The 17,967-nt window shown below is 46.5% G+C and overlaps 1 protein-coding gene across 8 annotated transcripts; it reads left to right on the forward strand.

Annotated features, from left to right (window-relative positions):
- The first annotated feature begins 208 nt into the window (after positions 1-208).
- LOC139578793 (serine/arginine repetitive matrix protein 2-like) lies at positions 209-17,572 on the forward strand. Of its 8 annotated transcripts, none has more exons than XM_071406809.1 (14): positions 209-518; positions 1,808-2,062; positions 2,666-2,761; positions 11,523-11,708; positions 11,884-11,970; positions 12,064-12,123; positions 12,539-12,571; positions 12,643-12,756; positions 12,980-13,118; positions 13,290-15,136; positions 15,330-16,046; positions 16,160-16,237; positions 16,488-16,595; positions 16,936-17,572. In XM_071406809.1, exons 2-14 carry the CDS (start codon positions 1,815-1,817, stop codon positions 16,988-16,990), a joined length of 3,768 nt encoding a protein of 1,255 aa, XP_071262910.1. In that variant the 5' UTR covers positions 209-518; positions 1,808-1,814; the 3' UTR covers positions 16,991-17,572. The 8 variants fall into 8 exon arrangements, with proteins under 8 accessions (XP_071262910.1, XP_071262915.1, XP_071262914.1 ...); XM_071406813.1 differs by having other exon boundaries at positions 296-397; XM_071406810.1 differs by having other exon boundaries at positions 302-535.
- The last annotated feature ends 395 nt before the right edge of the window (positions 17,573-17,967 follow it).

Here is a 17,967-nt window from a genome sequence, read left to right on the forward strand (position 1 = left end):
TAACTGACTTGCTTAGTTCAATAAAGGTTAAAGAAATGTACCTTATTGCAAACAAGGTGGAGGGAATGCTGAAATGACAGATTGTGCCTTTAAATGAACAAGATTACCTGAAAATACAAGGGGGCTGTCATTCATGGCATGGACAATATGTCTTCACATTAGGCTACTCATACAGCAGATAAACTCATACGAAGGGTTGTTGTTACTTGTGACATCAAGTCAACAACGTGAAAAGTTTATACACCAATAGGTGTAGTCGGCCATAAAACTTTGAAGAAGAAGAAAATGATTAATGGGAAACATGGGAAATGTAGTTTAGACGCAGAGTCTGGGGTCGCCATCATCATGCGTGGTTTTCACCCGATGTTCAGCCAGTGACGATATCAGCAGGCATTAGGTGTTTGTTTTACGAATAAGTACTTGAAGTAGATTTCTTTTTGTTTCGGTTGTCGTTTTATTTTGGCTTTTGCCAGTGTATTTGCTTCCCTTCATCGTCTCCGTTCGCGGGGATCTCAGAGGTAACGTTCGCTATCTGGTTAGCATGCTAAATTGGCTTAATAGTTATTGCTAGCTACCATGCGGGGATAAAATATTTCGATATCTAACATTAGCTAGCTGGCAAAAAAGATACAATGACCTGACTGCTGTCCAAATAATGTTAGATAACGTTACCTATATTGTTTTGATACATTCCACAAGTGTACAGCGCACGGTAGCTAGCTTCGCTAGTTGCTAACTAGCCTATATAGAAGGCCGATTTGGGCCAAAGTTTGTCCCGTAAGGCAGGGGGCTCGTTAAGCCTCGGGTTCGATCACCGAGGGGGAGGGCGCGCATAAGAAGTGTGTGTCAACGTCGTCATCTTTATAAGTGCAGTAACAAGCTAGTCAGGTAACGTTAACAATTTAATTTCGACGTAATGCCCGATGACGTTAGTTATTTTGCTAGCCAGCTATTCATTGTAGACCAAACTACCGTAGCCGGTCATTTGTCCCTACTACTAGTTTAGTGCGTAGCTAAAGAAGCTTGCTAGCTATCTCAGTTTCTGACAAATCTCATACTACTAACGTTAGCTAGCTAGGCTTGTTTCTCTTTCCTGCTGCGAAGTGTTGTACGTTATAGTAGCTAGTTAGTTAGTTGGTTACCTAGAGATTGTTGGGTTCAAAGGCAGGTCACTGTTTTTTAAATTAAACGTTAGATAGCTATCGGTGGAAATATTTTGCTCTACTAAGGTACCTGTTTTAACGTTAGCTAGCAATCTGTTTCATTTAGGAAGTAAACATAATTTTAAATCCCAAATGTTTATCATAGATAAGCATTTGGGAGAATTTTCATTGTCGTTTACTTCTGAATTAAAACATTATTGACCCCAACCTTGCCAACTAGTTTTTTATTTATTTATAAGCTGTGGTTATGACAGTGTGGCCTAGTTTGCAATCTCTTCTATATCATCAATATGGTTTATAGGGGAGGGTTATTATAATTACCTATTTGTGCATTGTACCTACCCAATACACTCCCATTTAGTCTTTATTGGCATGCCTAACTCCATAGTGCATGGCTTAAGATACTATGACCAACATTTGTCGTGGTCAATTCAATTAATATTCGCAATTTCAGTTTACTTCCTAAATTGACCCCAACCCTGGTCTGCCAGCCTAACGTGGTTGATTTTTGTGACCTGGTTGTAGGCTATGTCTGTTTTGTTCGGGACTGACTGATAGGCCTACCCTCAACCATTCCAGTTCCAATCATTTTAATACTCACACTTATCTGACCTTTGTCCTTTTCCCTCCCGGTCTGTCCACAGAGGAGCTATGTACAACGGCATTGGCCTCACCACGCCGCGAGGCAGTGGCACTAACGGCTATGTGCAGCGTAACCTGTCGAGCGTGCATGCAAAGCGTCCACGGGACGAGCGCGGTGGCGAGCGGGACGAGAAGGACCGTGAGAGGCTGGAGAGCCAGCTGAACCGTCAGCCCAACGCAGAGATCCTGGAGCACCAGAGAAAGAGGCAGCTGGAGGTCAAGTGTGCAGAGCTGCAGGACATGATGGAAGAGCAGGGGTGAGAGAGAGGGATGGGTGTAAGAGGGAGGGATGGGCAGGCAGGGGGGTGGGGTGGAGAGTAGTAAGGGTGAGAGAAGGGATTTAATTAAGCGGGCCCGTGTTGCACTGGGCTATGGCCCATCACGTGACCGGACGAAGCCGGTGAGGTAGGCGTGCCCTGCCCAAATTGAACGGTAATCTGCACCGCTCTGTCATATTGTCAACAATGCAGCATGTTGAGTTGTTTATAAATATAAGATATATGTTCACATTTTCAAACTAGTTTCCATTGGGAAGGCAGATGAAGTAATCACTTTCGTATGCGAACACAGAATCCTACTCATTACTCCACATGCTTAACCAACGTCACTTTTTTGGGGGGAGGCGATGTTGGCCAGAGCGGGGCCCCTAGTTCAAGCCTGGGAAGCAGCCCGGTTCCAAAACGAATACAATCACTTTTCTCCCAGTGCAAACTCCAGGCAGCCGGGCCATTTTAATCAAATCCCCTCAGAAGGGGATGTGAGGGACAGAGATTTGGAGAGAACGGTTGAAGATATGGGGTGCTGAAGGAGAGAGTTCGGTGTCTTAACTGCTGAGCCGTGTGTGTATGTGTTGATGACAGGTACTCAGCTGAGGAGATTGAAGAGAAGGTGAACAGCTTCCGCATGATGCTGCAGGAGAAGCAGGAGCCGCCTTCAGCCCCTACCGAGAGACCATCGTAAGTACACACCACCACAGGTCACTATAGAGTAGTGTGATCACTACGGACTAGTGACATTTCTACTGCAGACCACCACAAACTACTACAGACCAGCATGGCTGCACAAACTTTTAAATTAACTATAATCAAGCTTTATTTATACAGCACATTTCAGACAAGGAAAAAATCTAAGAAAATCAATGAAAATAAAAACGGAAATATTTACTAAACAAAGTAAAAGGATTACAAAACAAAAGAATAACAAATAAATAAATAACTGAATGACTAAAAGCACCTTAAGGAAAAGTAAAGCGTAACTTTTTTCTTTTTTTGGATCTCTTTTTAAAATGTCAAACGTTTCGCCCGCCTCAGGTTTTCATTCAGGCTATTCTAGTGGCTGGTGGCATAGTAACTAAAGGCTGCCTGGTCATGCCTCTTGGTCCTAGGCTTTGGTATAGTTAAAAGGCAAGTGCCAGAGGACCTGTGGAACCTACTGGGTACCTAACTTAAAAGCATGTCTGACATGTATTGGGGTGCACAGTCGTGGATTGATTAAAAAAATCTTAATCTTAAAATGTGTTTTAAAACTCACAGGCAGTCATTGCAGAGACCTTAAAACCGGTGTAATGTGTGCTCTCCATCTGGTCTTGGTCAGTACATGTGCTGCAGCATTCTGTGTGTTTTGCAGTTGACCAATGGCTTTCTTGGGTAGACCAGACAGGAGAGCATTACAGTTGTCACGCCTGCTTGTAATAAAAGCATGGATGTGTCTCTGTATTAGCCTGAGAGAGAAATGGCCACACCGTAGCAATGTTCCTCAGGTGGTAAAAAGCGATTTTGGTCACATTACTATTGTGTGATTTGAAATTGAGAACAATTGAAAATAACACCAAGGTTTTTTACCTGGTGTATTATCTTTCTTGCCCCTGAATAAAAATGTGCAACCAGATACATTCTGTGTTTTGGCTCCAAAAATATGTACCTCTGTCTTGTCTTGGAGCTAAAATCCTCTGGTGACACAAATGGAAAGTTGTCTAGTCTGCGTAGCAGTGAAAATCAATGCTGTGCTTTCTGATAACGCTGCCAAGGGGTTATAGATAGATAGATGGACCGGACCCAAAATCAAATCTTGTGGAACACTGCCAAGTGATATGTAAACTCAGCAACAAAAAAAACCATCTTCAACAACTGAGACATAAACTGAAAAAGTTCCACAGAAATTGAGTAATGTGTCCCTGAACAAGGGGGGGTCAAAATCAAAAGTAACCATCAGTATCTGGTGTGGCCACCAGCTGCATTAAGTACTGCAGTCCATCTCCTCATGGACTGCACCAGATTTGCCAGTCATTGCTGTGAGATGTTAGCCCACTCTTCCACCAAGTTCCCTGACATTTCTGGGGGGAATGGCCTAGAGGTCGACCGATTATGATTTTTCAACGCTGATACTGATTATTGGAGGACCAAAAAAGCCGATACTGATTAATCGGCCGATATTTTTAATTTTTATAATTTTTTCTATTTTTTCTTTTTTGTAATACATTTAACATTTAAGTCATTTAGCAGACGCTCTTATCCAGAGCGACTTACAAATTGGTGCATTCACCTTATGATATCCAGTGGAACAACCACTTTACAATAGTGCATCTAACTCTTTTAAGGGGGGGGGGGTTAGAAGGATTACTTTATCCTATCCTAGGTATTCCTTAAAGGGGTGGGGTTTCAGGTGTCTCCGGAAGGTGGTGATTGACTCCGCTGACCTGGCGTCGTGAGGGAGTTTGTTCCACCATTGGGGTGCCAGAGCAGCGAACAGTTTTGACTGGGCTGAGCGGGAACTGTACTTCCTCAGAGGTAGGGAGGCGAGCAGGCCAGAGGTGGATGAACGCAGTGCCCTTGTTTGGGTGTAGGGCCTGATCAGAGCCTGAAGGTACGGAGGTGCCGTTCCCCTCACAGCTCCGTAGGCAAGCACCATGGTCTTGTAGCGGATGCGAGCTTCAACTGGAAGCCAGTGGAGAGAGCGGAGGAGCGGGGTGACGTGAGAGAACTTGGGAAAGTTGAACACCAGACGGGCTGCGGCGTTCTGGATGAGTTGTAGGGGTTTAATGGCACAGGCAGGGAGCCCAGCCAACAGCGAGTTGCAGTAATCCAGACGGGAGATGACAAGTGCCTGGATTAGGACCTGCGCCGCTTCCTGCGTGAGGCAGGGTCGTACTCTGCGAATGTTGTAGAGCATGAACCTACAGGAACGGGTCACCGCCTTGATGTTAGTTGAGAACGACAGGGTGTTGTCCAGGATCACGCCAAGGTTCTTAGCACTCTGGGAGGAGGACACAATGGAGTTGTCAACCGTGATGGCGAGATCATGGAACGGGCAGTCCTTCCCCGGGAGGAAGAGCAGCTCCGTCTTGCCGAGGTTCAGCTTGAGGTGGTGATCCGTCATCCACACTGATATGTCTGCCAGACATGCAGAGATGCGATTCACCACCTGGTTATCAGAGGGGGGAAAGGAGAAGATTAATTGTGTGTCGTCTGCATAGCAATGATAGGAGAGACCATGTGAGGATATGACAGAGCCAAGTGACTTGGTGTATAGCGAGAATAGGAGAGGGCCTAGAACAGAGCCCTGGGGGACACCAGTGGTGAGAGCACGTGGTGCGGAGACAGATTCTCGCCACGCCACCTGGTAGGAGCGACCTGTCAGGTAGGACGCAATCCAAGCGTGGGCCGCGCCGGAGATGCCCAGCTCGGAGAGGGTGGAGAGGAGGATCTGATGGTTCACAGTATCAAAGGCAGCCGATAGGTCTAGAAGGATGAGAGCAGAGGAGAGAGAGTTAGCTTTAGCAGTGCGGAGCGCCTCCGTGACACAGAGAAGAGCAGTCTCAGTTGAATGACTAGTCTTGAAACCTGACTGATTTGGATCAAGAAGGTCATTCTGAGAGAGATAGCAGGAGAGCTGGCCAAGGACGGCACGTTCAAGAGTTTTGGAGAGAAAAGAAAGAAGGGATACTGGTCTGTAGTTGTTGACATCGGAGGGATCGAGTGTAGGTTTTTTCAGAAGGGGTGCAACTCTCGCTCTCTTGAAGACGGAAGGGACGTAGCCAGCGGTCAAGGATGAGTTGATGAGCGAGGTGAGGTAAGGGAGAAGGTCTCCGGAAATGGTCTGGAGAAGAGAGGAGGGGATAGGGTCAAGCGGGCAGGTTGTTGGGCGGCCGGCCGTCACAAGACGCGAGATTTCATCTGGAGAGAGAGGGGAGAAAGAGGTCAAAGCACAGGGTAGGGCAGTGTGAGCAGAACCAGCGGTGTCGTTTGACTTAGCAAACGAGGATCGGATGTCGTCGACCTTCTTTTCAAAATGGTTGACAAAGTCATCAGCAGAGAGGGAGGAGGGGGGAGGAGGGGGAGGAGGATTCAGGAGGGAGGAGAAGGTGGCAAAGAGCTTCCTAGGGTTAGAGGCAGATGCTTGGAATTTAGAGTGGTAGAAATTGGCTTTAGCAGCAGAGACAGAAGAGGAGAATGTAGAGAGGAGGGAGTGAAAGGATGCCAGGTCCGCAGGGAGGCGAGTTTTCCTCCATTTCCGCTCGGCTGCCCGGAGCCCTGTTCCCTGTTATAATGACAATTACAACAATACTGAATGAACACTTATTTTAACTTAGTATACTACATCAATAAAATCAATTTAGCCTCAAATAAATAATGAAACATGTTCAATTTGGTTTAAATAATGCAAAAACAAAGTGTTGGAGAAGAAAGTAAAAGTACAATATGTGCCATGTAAGAAAGCTCATGTTTAAGTTCCTTGCTCAGAACATGAGAACATATGAAAGCTGGTGGTTCCATTTAACATGAGTCTTCAATATTCCCAGGTAAGAAGTTTTAGGTTGTAGGAATTATAGGACTATTTCTCTCTATACGATTTGTATTTCATGTACCTTTGACTATTGGATGTTCTTATAGGCACTTTAGTATTGCCAGTGTAACAGTATAGCTTCCATCCCTCTCCTCGCCGCTACCTGTGCTCGAACCAGGAACACATCGACAACAGCCACCCTCGAATCAGCGTTACCCATGCAGAGCAAGTGGAACAACTACTCCCAAGTCTCAGAGCGAGTGACGTTTGAAACGCTATTAGCGCGCACCCCGCTAACTAGCTAGCCATTTCACATCGGTTACACCAGCCTAATCTCGGAAGTTGATAGGCTTGAATTCTTAAACAGCAGAGCTGCTGGCAAAACGCACGAAAGTGCTGTTTGAATGAATGCTTACGAGCCTGCCTGGTGCCTACCATCGCTCAGTCAGACTGCTCTATCAAATCATAGACTTAATTATAACATAACACACAGAAATACGAGCCATAGGTCATTAATATGGTCGAATCCGGAAACTATCATCTCGAAAACAAAACATTTATTCTTTCAGTGAAATACAGAACCGTTCCGTATTTTATCTAACAGGTGGCATCCATCAGTCTAAATATTCCTGTTACATTGCACAACCTTCAATGTTATTTCATAATTACGTAAAGTTCTGGAAAATTAGTTCACAATGAGCCAGGCGGCCCAAACTGTTGCATATACCCTGACTCTGCGTGCAATGAACGCAAGAGAAGTGACACAATTTCACCTGGTTAATATTGCCTGCTAACCTGGATTTCATTTAGCTAAATATGCAGGTTTAAAAAAATATATATACTTCTGTGTATTGATTTTAAGAAAGGCATTGATGTTTATGGTTAGGTACACGTTGGAGCAACGACAGTCTTTTTTTCGCGAATGCGCACTGCATCGATTATATGCAACGCATGACACGCTAGATAAACTAGTAATATCATCAACCATGTGTAGTTATAACTAGTGATTATGATTGACTGACTGTTTTTTATAAGATAAGTTTAATGCTAGCTAGCAACTTACCTTGGCTTCTTACTGCATATGCGTAACAGGCGGGATTGAATCCCTGAGCTGACAAGGTAAAAATCTGTCGTTCTGCCCCTGAACAAGGCAGTTAACCCACCGTTCCTAGGCCGTCATTGAAAATATGAATGGGTTCTTAACTGACTTGCCTAGTGAAATAAAGGTGTAAAAAAAAATCGGCATCCAAAAATACAGATTTCCGATTGTTATGAAAACTTGAAATCGGCCCTAATTAATCGGCCATTCCGATTAATCGGTCAACCTCTAGAGTGGCCCTCACCCTCCGATCCAACAGGTCCCAGATGTGCTCAATGGGATTGAGATCCGGGCTCTTCGCTGGCCATGGTAGAACACTGGCATTCCTGTATTGCAGGAAATCCCGCACAGAACGAGCAGTATGGCTGGTGGCATTGTCGTGCTGGAGGGTCATGTCAGGATGAGCCTGCAGGAAGGGTACCACATGAGGGAGGATGTCTTCCCTGTAACGCACAGTGTTGAGATTGCCTGCAATGATAACAAGCTCAGTCCGATGATACTGTGACACACCACTCCAGACCATGACGGACCCTCCACCTCCAAATCGATCCCGCTCCAGAGTACAGGCCTCGGTGTAACGCTCATTCCTTTGACGATAAATGCGAATCTGACCATCACCCCTGGTGAGACAAAACCGTGAAGAGCACTTTTTGCCAGTCCTGTCTGGTCCAGCGACGGTGGGTTTGTGCCCATAGGTGACGTTGTTGCCGGTGATGTCTGGTTAGGACCTGCCTTACAACAGGTCCTACAAGCCCTCAGTCCAGCCTATTGCGGACAGTCAGCACTGATGGAGGGATTGTGCGTTCCTGGTGTAACTCGGGCAGTTGTTGTTACCATCCTGTACCTGTCCCGCATTTTGGATGTACCGATCCTGTGCAGGTGTTTTTACACGTGGTCTGCCACTGCGAGGATGATCAGCTGTCCGTCCTGTCTCCCTGTAGCGCTGTCTTATGCGTCTCACAGTACGGATGTTGCAATTTATTGCCCTGGCCACATCTGCAGTCCTCATGCCTCCTTGCAGCATGCCTAAGGCACGTTCACGCAGATGAGCAGGGACCCTGGGCATCTTTTTTTGGGTGTTTTTCAGAGTCAGTAGAAAGACCTCTTTAGTGTCCTACGTTTTCATAACTGTGACCTTAATTGCCTACCGTCTGTAAACTGTTAGTGTCTTAACGACCGTTCCACATGTGCATGTTCATTAATTGTTTATGGTTCATTGAACAAGCATATGAAACGGTGTTTAAACCCCTTACAATGAAGATCTGTGAAGTTATTTAGATTTTTACTAATTATCTTTGAAAGACAGGGTCCTGAAAAGGGGACGTTTATTATCAAACTTCTCATCAGGTCTTGCCTGACTGATACCCAGACCTTTACCCAGACTGTTTATCTTATCCCTGAAATATGCCGCAAACTCATCACATTTCGATGTGGAAGAAACTTCATATAGGATTTATCAGGCCTCCTGGTCGAGAAGAGCAGTCTCGAATTTATTCTGATTCAGTGATCAAGTTAGAAAAATTTCCCTGACTGGCATTTCTAATTGCCTTGTTATATATGCCAAGTTGCTCTCTCAGAATATCATAATGGACCTGCAACTTTGACATTCTCCACTTCTGCTCTACCTTTCTGCAAATTCTCTTAAATGTATTAGTTTCCTTAATCATCCAGGGGGCTCTCCAGTTGGATGTGACCTTTTTCAACTTTACTGGAGCTATGGCATCAATGGTTGCCCTTCATTTGCTATTAAAGTTGTCAACTAAATAAATCATCACAAGAGGAAGGCAGAATAGGTGGAGTATTGTTCATACACTCAATAAAATCTTAAAGCGTTTCTTAATAATGCGTTCAGCATTACTCTGTGCTATGGGCAACAAGGTAGTAAGCTGAAGCAACATCAACAATCGAGGATATGTCAATAGAATGCTCCTTGGTAATAATCAGGTCCAGAGTATGGCTACGGTTATCGGTCGGCCCAGTAACATGTTGGATGAAGCCCATAAAGCTCAAAAGATTCAGAAATTCAATGTCCTTGGAGTCAGTCTCTTTGTCAACATGAATATTCAAAAGGCACTCGCACATCTGAGCTATCTTTTTTGCAGGTGCATGGTAACAGTTGAGTAAAATGAGAGAGAAAAGAAGAAACCCGAACACTGCTCTTGATAGTATCACTGCTCTTTAATAAGCTTTACATATCGTCCTCCGTCAGCTTTTTCAACATGAATATTAAAATCACCCAACACAATGATTTTATCATAGTTCTCAAAGGCAATAGTACAGAGAAATCAGTAAAGAAAGTGGGGCAGTGCTTTGGTGGCCTACACAGGGTTATGGCCAGCACTGGTGGCTAAAATTTAAACAGTATAGCATGCTGCTCGAAAGACCCAAAGTCGCCAAATGAAATGTCCTTACAGCTGAGAGCATTAGTGAAAATAGATTTGGTCTCCACACTTTTCCCTTTTCTGATAGAGTATGACAAGCTGTAGTCTGGGGGGGAAGCTTCAATAAGAGCGGCACTACAGTCTGAAGACAGCCATGTTTCAGTGAGTAACATGCAATCAACTTTGCGCTCAGTAATGTAATGAGGTCATTCACGAGAGAGGTTTTACTAGTGATTGCATTTAAGAGTGCCGTATTCAATGTGTGGGCCACTCTTCACCTGGGCCATCTGCCTAGAGGTAACCAATGGAGTAACAACCAAATTAACGTTACAGCCATGTTTTCTGAGTCTCCAACCTATCAGACTGGTAGGAGATGAGTTTGTATAAACTCACTAGAAAGCAGATAAAGGAACATAAATTAGGTTACTCGCAATAACCAAAGTGGCCATTTCTATAGGAGTTGATATGGTTTCCAAGTCCTCTATTGCTTATTCTAACAGGGAGAACTGGAGCACTACCAGACCCTGTCTGTCAGTCTCTAAAACAGTTTGCGATGTTGCTGGAAATTGGAACCCCTGCGCTTAGGGGTAATCATATCTCTTTTAAAAAGTGCTGGTTGCGCCCACAAAAAGACATTCCTGTCATTGCAAAGTTTCTTCAGGTGCTCGTTTAGGGCAAAGAGTCAGCTGAAAAGTTCCAAACCCCTTCGGTAGCTCGGGAGGAGACCAAAGAATGATCTTCCCTGTGCTAGCAAGGGTCGTAAAAAACAAAGAAGCCTAAAATGAAGGTTGTTTAAACCTACGTGAGTGACGATGGTGTCAATATTGGAGTAGTTGACCAGAACTGTGGGCAGGAGAGAGTTGATGTCATGGACACAGGCTCCTGGGTGACAGTGGACCTTAGTCGTAGGCAGGCCAAAATCTCTCACCATCGAGCTGCCCACAATGATTGTGAATTCGATAGGGAAACAACGGTGGTGGTGGTGGTGCATTTAGGGCAGACAAAGCCCTGTCCATTTTCCAGTTCCACCTTATCTTCATCTTGTGATTGTGTGGAAATCATCTCACACCTGAAGCATTTGTGCCCAGCCATGGATGAAAACACTGGTGGGCTAGCACTGCTAACGTTCGCCTGCTCCGTTTTCATGATGGCTAGCAGCTAACTGGAATCCGGGACACACATTTTCGGTCCCAGTCGTAAAAGCTGAACGCGTCGCGGAATCAATAGTAATACAAACTTTAGCTATGATTTCAAAAAATATTTTATAACAACAAACCGAGTGTAGGCAGTACACTGTTCTGTTGTGCGCTCTGATGACGTCTGTTGCGTGATGACGTGGCTCTTCCAACAGTTGCTGGCCATTGAACAAGGTGGTGAAACACCACTGTCCCACTCTTTGGGGAGTAACCAAGCGTGACAATAGGAGTTATTGAACAATGGTCCCCCCCCCCTCAGGGCGACAGAGACTCACGCCCTGGCTGCAGCCAATCAGCAGAAGAACGACCGGCTAAGGGCGGCGTTCGGCATCGCCACGGACTACGTAGACGGCTCCTCCTTCCACCCGGAGCGCAGGGAGCGAGAGAAGGAGAAGAGGGAGCAGGAGAGGCTGGAGAAAGAGAAGCAGCAGCAGCAGAAATACGTGTGAGTCGAGGGGGTGTGTGTGTGTGTGTGGTTCTCCTAGCTAGACTTATTTTTCCTTTGTTTATCCCCTCTGCTACTTACCATCTCTTTCTCTCTCTCCCCCTCTGTCTCTCTCTCCCCCTCTGTCTCTCTCTCCCCCTCTGTCTCTCTCTCCCCCTCCGTCTCTCTCTCTCAGGCTGGTAGAAGAGTCAGAGGACTCGGACTCACCAGCCCGAAAACAGAGCCGTAAGAAGAAAAGGAAGAAAAACAAGAACAGAGACAGGTGAGAGAAGGGAGAAAGTCCTATTTGGTGTGCATGCGTAAAAAATAATGCATAGCTTGTTTGATTGACAGATCACTTTACTCTCTTCTTCAGCTCAGAGAGTCCCTCCCCCTCTCCTACACAGGTGAAAACTAAAAAGAGGAAAAAGAAAAGGTTTCCATTCATTTTTTCCATTTTGCAGACAGTGAATGGATTTCATGTCCAGCATAGTTTCATAACATTGGTATTGTTATTTCAGAACATCTCAATTGTAGTGGATTAGAACCTCTTGTGTAAGGGATGTGCATGCTTACAGCTTGATGATCACATGTGCTAGCGAGGACTCATAGGTCTGACACACCAATAAAATGTGCTGGCCCAGAGTACTTAGCACCTCTGAACGTAATTTGCCTACCGATTTTTACATGTAGAATCACGTGAAAAATGACATCTACAGCGGGCGTTTCCCCCAAAACAAAGTGTGCTGAACGATCGACAGACAAACGCTAGATTCACGTTCGGTGTGATGTGTGCGAGCCGTTGACCTTTTTCAGCTTAATGAACAAAGACTTTGTGTTCTCTGTTCTAGGGACAGGCTGGGAAAAAAGGATGACAAAGACAGGTGGGTCCTACAGAAAGTGGTTCATAGTGTGTGTGTGTGTGTGTACTAAAATACTTTGTTTCCCCTCTCAGCTCATCAGACGAGAAGCAGGCGTCTAAGAAAAAACGCAAGAGAAGTGAAAATGAGACTCCGCCCCAGGGTAAGACACGGCGCCATAGGAGTGGGTCCTCCAGCTCTGCTCACAGGTACTTCCGGGTCACCAGAGGTCATGACTCACAATTTGGGGTTGTAACTTCCCCTAAATTCCCAGGTTTTCCACAAATCCTCGTTGAAGTTCCCGAAAATGTGCAACCCTACTCGCATAGTTACTCAATTCTAGTCATTCAATAACTTAAAAGTCAAGGCAGAGTTTTGAGTTGCACCCCATGCTGTTATTCCATCTCTCATGCCTTATCTCCATTTGATCAGCCAATCCCCTCCCCTGCTGAGAGAGAGGCAGCAGAACCAGCCAGTCAAGAGAGCAGAAGAGGGGAGAAAGGGGCTGTCTCCTGACAGGAGGGGTTGTGGTCGCGAGGACGGGAGTCCACAGCGTCCGGGAGGCAGAGGGGTAAGACCAGCTGTGATTGGTCCGGTGATCAGCTCCCTCTACCATTTCAAAACCTTCTCTCCTGTTTTGTGACAATTCGGCATAATCAATGGCCTTCAGCACTCTCGCTCATTTTCTTCTTTTCACCTCACTCTCCTTACCTCCTTTTTCCCCTCCTTCTCTCCCTCTCAGAGATCTCCCAGGTATCACAGCTCCCCTGAACGCCGACCGTGGGCAGACAAGGAACGGGAGAAGGAGCGACTGAAGGACAAAGAGAAAAAAAGAGAGAAGGAGCGTGAGAAAGTGAAGCCTACAAGAAAGAGACACGACTCCTCGTCCCCCTCTCCTCCTCGACTGGAACGAGAGAAAGCCAGGCGCTCCAGAAGTGGAGAGAGAGAGCGAGAGAAGGATAGAGGAAAGGAGAGAACAATGCTGCAGAGGAGCAGAGACGACTCTTCATCCCACTCTCCACCCCCGAAACAACCGGACACCAGGAAACAGAGGAGCGGAAAGGAGGACAAACCACAAAGACGAGACTCCTCTTTGTCTCCATCTCCAGAAAAAGAGGGAGGAAGGAGTGGAGAGGGGGAGCGAGGAAAGGAAAAAAATGTCCCCCCCCAAGCCCCAGCTGACAGAGAGAGGGGGAGAGGGAATGAGAAAGAAGGATCTCTCCCTAGTCGGAAAAGCGATGGAAGGAGGGGTAGAAACTCATCCCGCGACTCCACATCCCCTGTCCCTCAATCACCTCTCATCAATGGACGACAGAAAGAAAGGGAGCGTGAGGGAAGGACCGAGAACGAGTGGAAACCGGAGGAGAGGGGTAAAGGGAAGGAGAGGAAATTGAACGAAGAGAGGGAGAAGCAAGATGAGCGGAGGAAGCAGGAGCGTGAAAGGGAAAAGGAGAGGGAGCGAGACCGAGATGGAGGGAGAGAGTGCGAGAGATCTGGCAGACTGTCTTCTACTCAACAACATCCATCTATCTGTTTGTCTGAAGACCTCCCCGTGGAGCGAGATGGGGAGAGGGGGGCAGTAGAGAGGGAGCGAAAAAGACAAACTGAGGAAGACAACAGGCGGGAGAACAGAGACCGAAGCCTGCCGGAAAAGGAGCAAGAGAAGGAGAAGCCGAAAGCGAAGGAAAGCAGCAGTAGCAGCGGGAGTGATAGTGACAGTTCTTCCTCATCCTCCTCTGGCTCATCATCATCTTCTTCATCCTCCGACGAGGGAGAGAAGAAAAAGGGAACCATGGCGAAGAGCAGCCCGGCGAAGAAAGCCCTCCCCTCTCTCATCTCTCCTCCCGCCGTAGGTGCCGCCTTCCAGAGGTATCTGGCCAATGATGGCAGAGAGAGCGCTTCGGAGAGTGACGAACAGAGAGCTATAGGGAGAGAGAAGGAACGTGAGAGAACGGGAGGGGACAGGTTCGTGCTCTCTGAAAGGGAAAACCCGCCCCCTGCCGCCCAACGTCCCCCTGCTGCCGAACGCTACCCCTCCACAGACAGAGAGAAGGAGCGAGGGAGGGGACAGGAGAGGTACAGCCCAACGGAGGTAGAGAGCTCCAGCCCTCCACCCTCTCCTCCCAGGAGAGGAGCCCCCCAAGGCAGAGGCGAGAGGTACGCCCCCACTGAAGTGGAAAGAGAGAAGGAGCGGGAGAAGGAGAGAGAGGGAGGGGTGAAGAGCCAGGCCAGGAGGGCAGAGAGGTACAGCCCCTCTGAGCAGGAGTGTGAGAAGAGGAGGGCGCCCTCCCCAAAAGCCCCCGCAGTTGTCCCGAGGCCCTCCCCCCCTCGCCGCACCCCCCCACGGCAGTACCAGGACCCCCCCAATCGCTCCCCCAGCCCTCGACGACAAGCCACCACCCGGAGAGCCTCGCCTCCTACCCGCTCCCCGACTCGCGCCTATGCACCACGGCGGAGCCGCAGCCGGGAGCTAGATCACAACCGAGAGAGGCAGAGAGCGAGGGATAGAGGAGGGAGGGATCGCTCCAGAGACAGAGGAGCCAGGAGGAGCAGGTCGAGGAGCCCCAGAAGACGCAGTCCCCTCTACAGGTAGGACCAGGACCTATTCACAACAAATCAAACGCAACTCAACTATACACACATCAAACATCACACACAGTGGGGCAACTTCCTGCGTACATAAATCAATAATAACTCAATTCAAATCTGCCAAGACCTCAGAATGCCAAACCAGATTCTGAATTGTTTATTTAATTTGTGTATTTATTTTCTCGTCCCTCAGGTCTCGGCGATCCCCCTCTCCCATTCGAGAAAGTAGAAGCAGCCTCTCGCTATCCAGAGAAAGGCGGAGAGACCAGGAGAGAGAGAAGAATAGAGAGCTGGAGAGAGCGAGGGAAAAAGAGCGGCAACGTGAAAAAGAGCAAGAGAGGCGAGAGCGTCAACCTGTTAAAGAGGTCCCCCCACCCCGTCGCTCTTCCTCTTCTGGTTCTTCTTCTTCCTCATCCCCCTCTCCGGCCCGAGAGAGGAAGGAGCTGCCTGTAGAAAAAGTGATGAAACCAACGGTGGAGAAAGACCGAAGAAGTGATAAAGAGGAACGAGAGAAAGGGGGAGACAGAGGAAGGAAGGCTTGTTCCATACCCTCACTGCTCCACTCCAAGGAGACCAGTCCCCTTCCCAGCCAATCAGAAATTAGAGCCCACCCCAAAGAAACACGTCACTCTGACCCACCCCGCTTCAGGTCACCACAGGCCCTCAGCCATTCAGAGACCAGAGTATCTCTACGAGACACCTCGAGGACCAAATCTCCTCTCCCCTCACGCGGAGCTGCCGATCCCTCAGACCGACCAGTCAGGACTAAAAACGGTGTGAGCGAGAAGGGGGCCAAAGAGAAAAAGAAAGGAAAGTTGGGCAGCCCCAGCTCTTCATCTTCTTCTTCTTCCTCCTCCTCATCTTCCTCTTCATCCGACAGTTCTGACTCTGATGCCGAGCAAGGAAAAGCGTAAGGAGGGGTGTTAAATGATTGACATATTTTACATTTGGATCACATAGAAATGCCGTAAATAGAGCTGACATGATTCCTCTCTTTACAATGTCCCCCTCTCTCTCTCCCAGAGGTGACAGGATAACGGCTGCCCATAGCTCCTCCTCCTCCTCCTCGTCTGAAAGTGAGAAGGAAGACAAGAAAAAGTGGTAACCAAAAAGACTAGGACCACCAGAATTGATGTTGACATAATGTTAACTATTTGTTATAGATCTATTATTTCCATTGGTTCTTGACCCAGAACTCATATACTGTAATTGTTCTAGTTATGATGTACATCTAATTGAAGTCATGGAAATTACAATATTATTTATTGTCTAATGTTATTCAAAAAGTCTGGAAAATTTCTGTAACATACAGGAACCAGTTGATATTTGACACCTCTGTCATCTTTTCCAGCCCAGCGCAACCTCAAAGAGTGCCAGCTGATTCGCTGAGAGACTCTCGCTCCCTCAGCTACTCTCCACCCCGACAGAGGCGACCTGCACATTCTCCACCCACCCGCAGGTCAGTAGTCAACTAGCCAATTTGAAGGCAAACATATTTTTCTGTGTTCCTATAGGACAAAACAGACTCATCTTTAAAGTGATCGACTCCAACAGAAGGTACAGGTTTCGAGAAATAAGTACATGTTAATGTTTTGAGGGAAAATGTAATTGCTACAACTGATGTGATACTCACCTTGCCATCTTAAGCTGTATGCACTAATTGTCAGTCGCTCTGTATAAGAAGTCTGCTAAATGACTAAAATGTAAACAAACTATTCTAGCAACTACTGTGTATGTAAATAATTATTGTGGAGTTATCTGTACTGATTTTATTGGGTTATTCTCCCCCTCTTTTCTAGGAGTGGCAGCAGACAGTCCCCAAGCCGATCGCCAAGCAGTAGGAGAAGAAAATGATCCTTCACTCTGAAGTGTAACTGCCACTTTCCCTCCCCCTTCCTCCGTCCAAACACTTCTGGGCTGGTTTGAACTGGACTGTATCATTTGGATATTAAAGGGAGGGGAAGTTAAGGACATTTGATCTGTGAATGACTGAGTGAATTAAGCTTTGTTGTTGATTCTGTGGCATGAGGATAGCACCACAGGAAGAATTTGAAACCCAACAGAGACCAAGAGGTCTGCTTTTAGTCAAGGGTTTTTGTACATTTTGTTTTATGCTGTACTGTAAGGAAGAAATGTAACTAAATGGTAGGTGGAGAGTCCATGATAGGAAAGTTAAGCACAGAAGCTTGCCAGACTCAAAACACAGTGTGTGCACACCCACACAGTCATAATCAATTATCTCTCAACAACAAAGTAACATTCACTAAGCATTTTCTTCCCCCCTGTATTTGTGTTGATCAACATGTAGATATGACCCATCTGTGTTTTGGTTATCGTGGAATGGATTACATGCGGTTTTCCATGTTGATTAGAAACTGCAACTCATGGTTTGTTTCTCTTTGAAAATAATGAATGATAATAAAAAGTTGTATCATTTGTGTTGGCAGTGATTCATTTTCAACCATTCAATTATTTGTAAGTAATCTCTGCAACATTGAATTAAAATGTCATACCATTTTATGTTAAATGCGTCTGTCCACAACGGATTAATTTGTAAGTAAAAACAAGTGCAATCACTAACCAGGTTTCCATCCAACCTTTTTATGCGAGTACATGACAGGCCTGATGGAAACAACATTTGTAAATGTCGACCAAACGAAATGTAGGGGGGACGCTTTTATGCACAAATATCGATATATCTAAGTTAACTTGGAGTCACGAGAACGTGTTGTCGGCTCGCTACGACTAGGCGCAAGCATCTCGAAGGGTGCAATTCAGGGCATGTGCAGGAAACCCTCTATATTTCTGTTGGTCCATTTTTTATCTTAGAC

The sequence above is a fragment of the Salvelinus alpinus genome, chromosome 6 (genome assembly GCF_045679555.1).
Source record: "Salvelinus alpinus chromosome 6, SLU_Salpinus.1, whole genome shotgun sequence".
NCBI classification, from domain to species: domain Eukaryota; kingdom Metazoa; phylum Chordata; class Actinopteri; order Salmoniformes; family Salmonidae; genus Salvelinus; species Salvelinus alpinus.

Excerpts from the sequence above, each read along its gene's own strand:
- LOC139578793 (XM_071406809.1), top strand. The coding sequence starts at position 1,815 with ATGTACAACGGCATTGGCCTCACCACGCCGCGAGGCAGTGGCACTAAC. Across the intron at positions 11,971-12,063 it reads AAAAACAAGAACAGAGACAG|CTCAGAGAGTCCCTCCCCCT; the intron begins GTGAGAGAAGGG and ends TCTCTTCTTCAG. Across the intron at positions 13,119-13,289 it reads AGCGTCCGGGAGGCAGAGGG|AGATCTCCCAGGTATCACAG; the intron begins GTAAGACCAGCT and ends TCTCCCTCTCAG.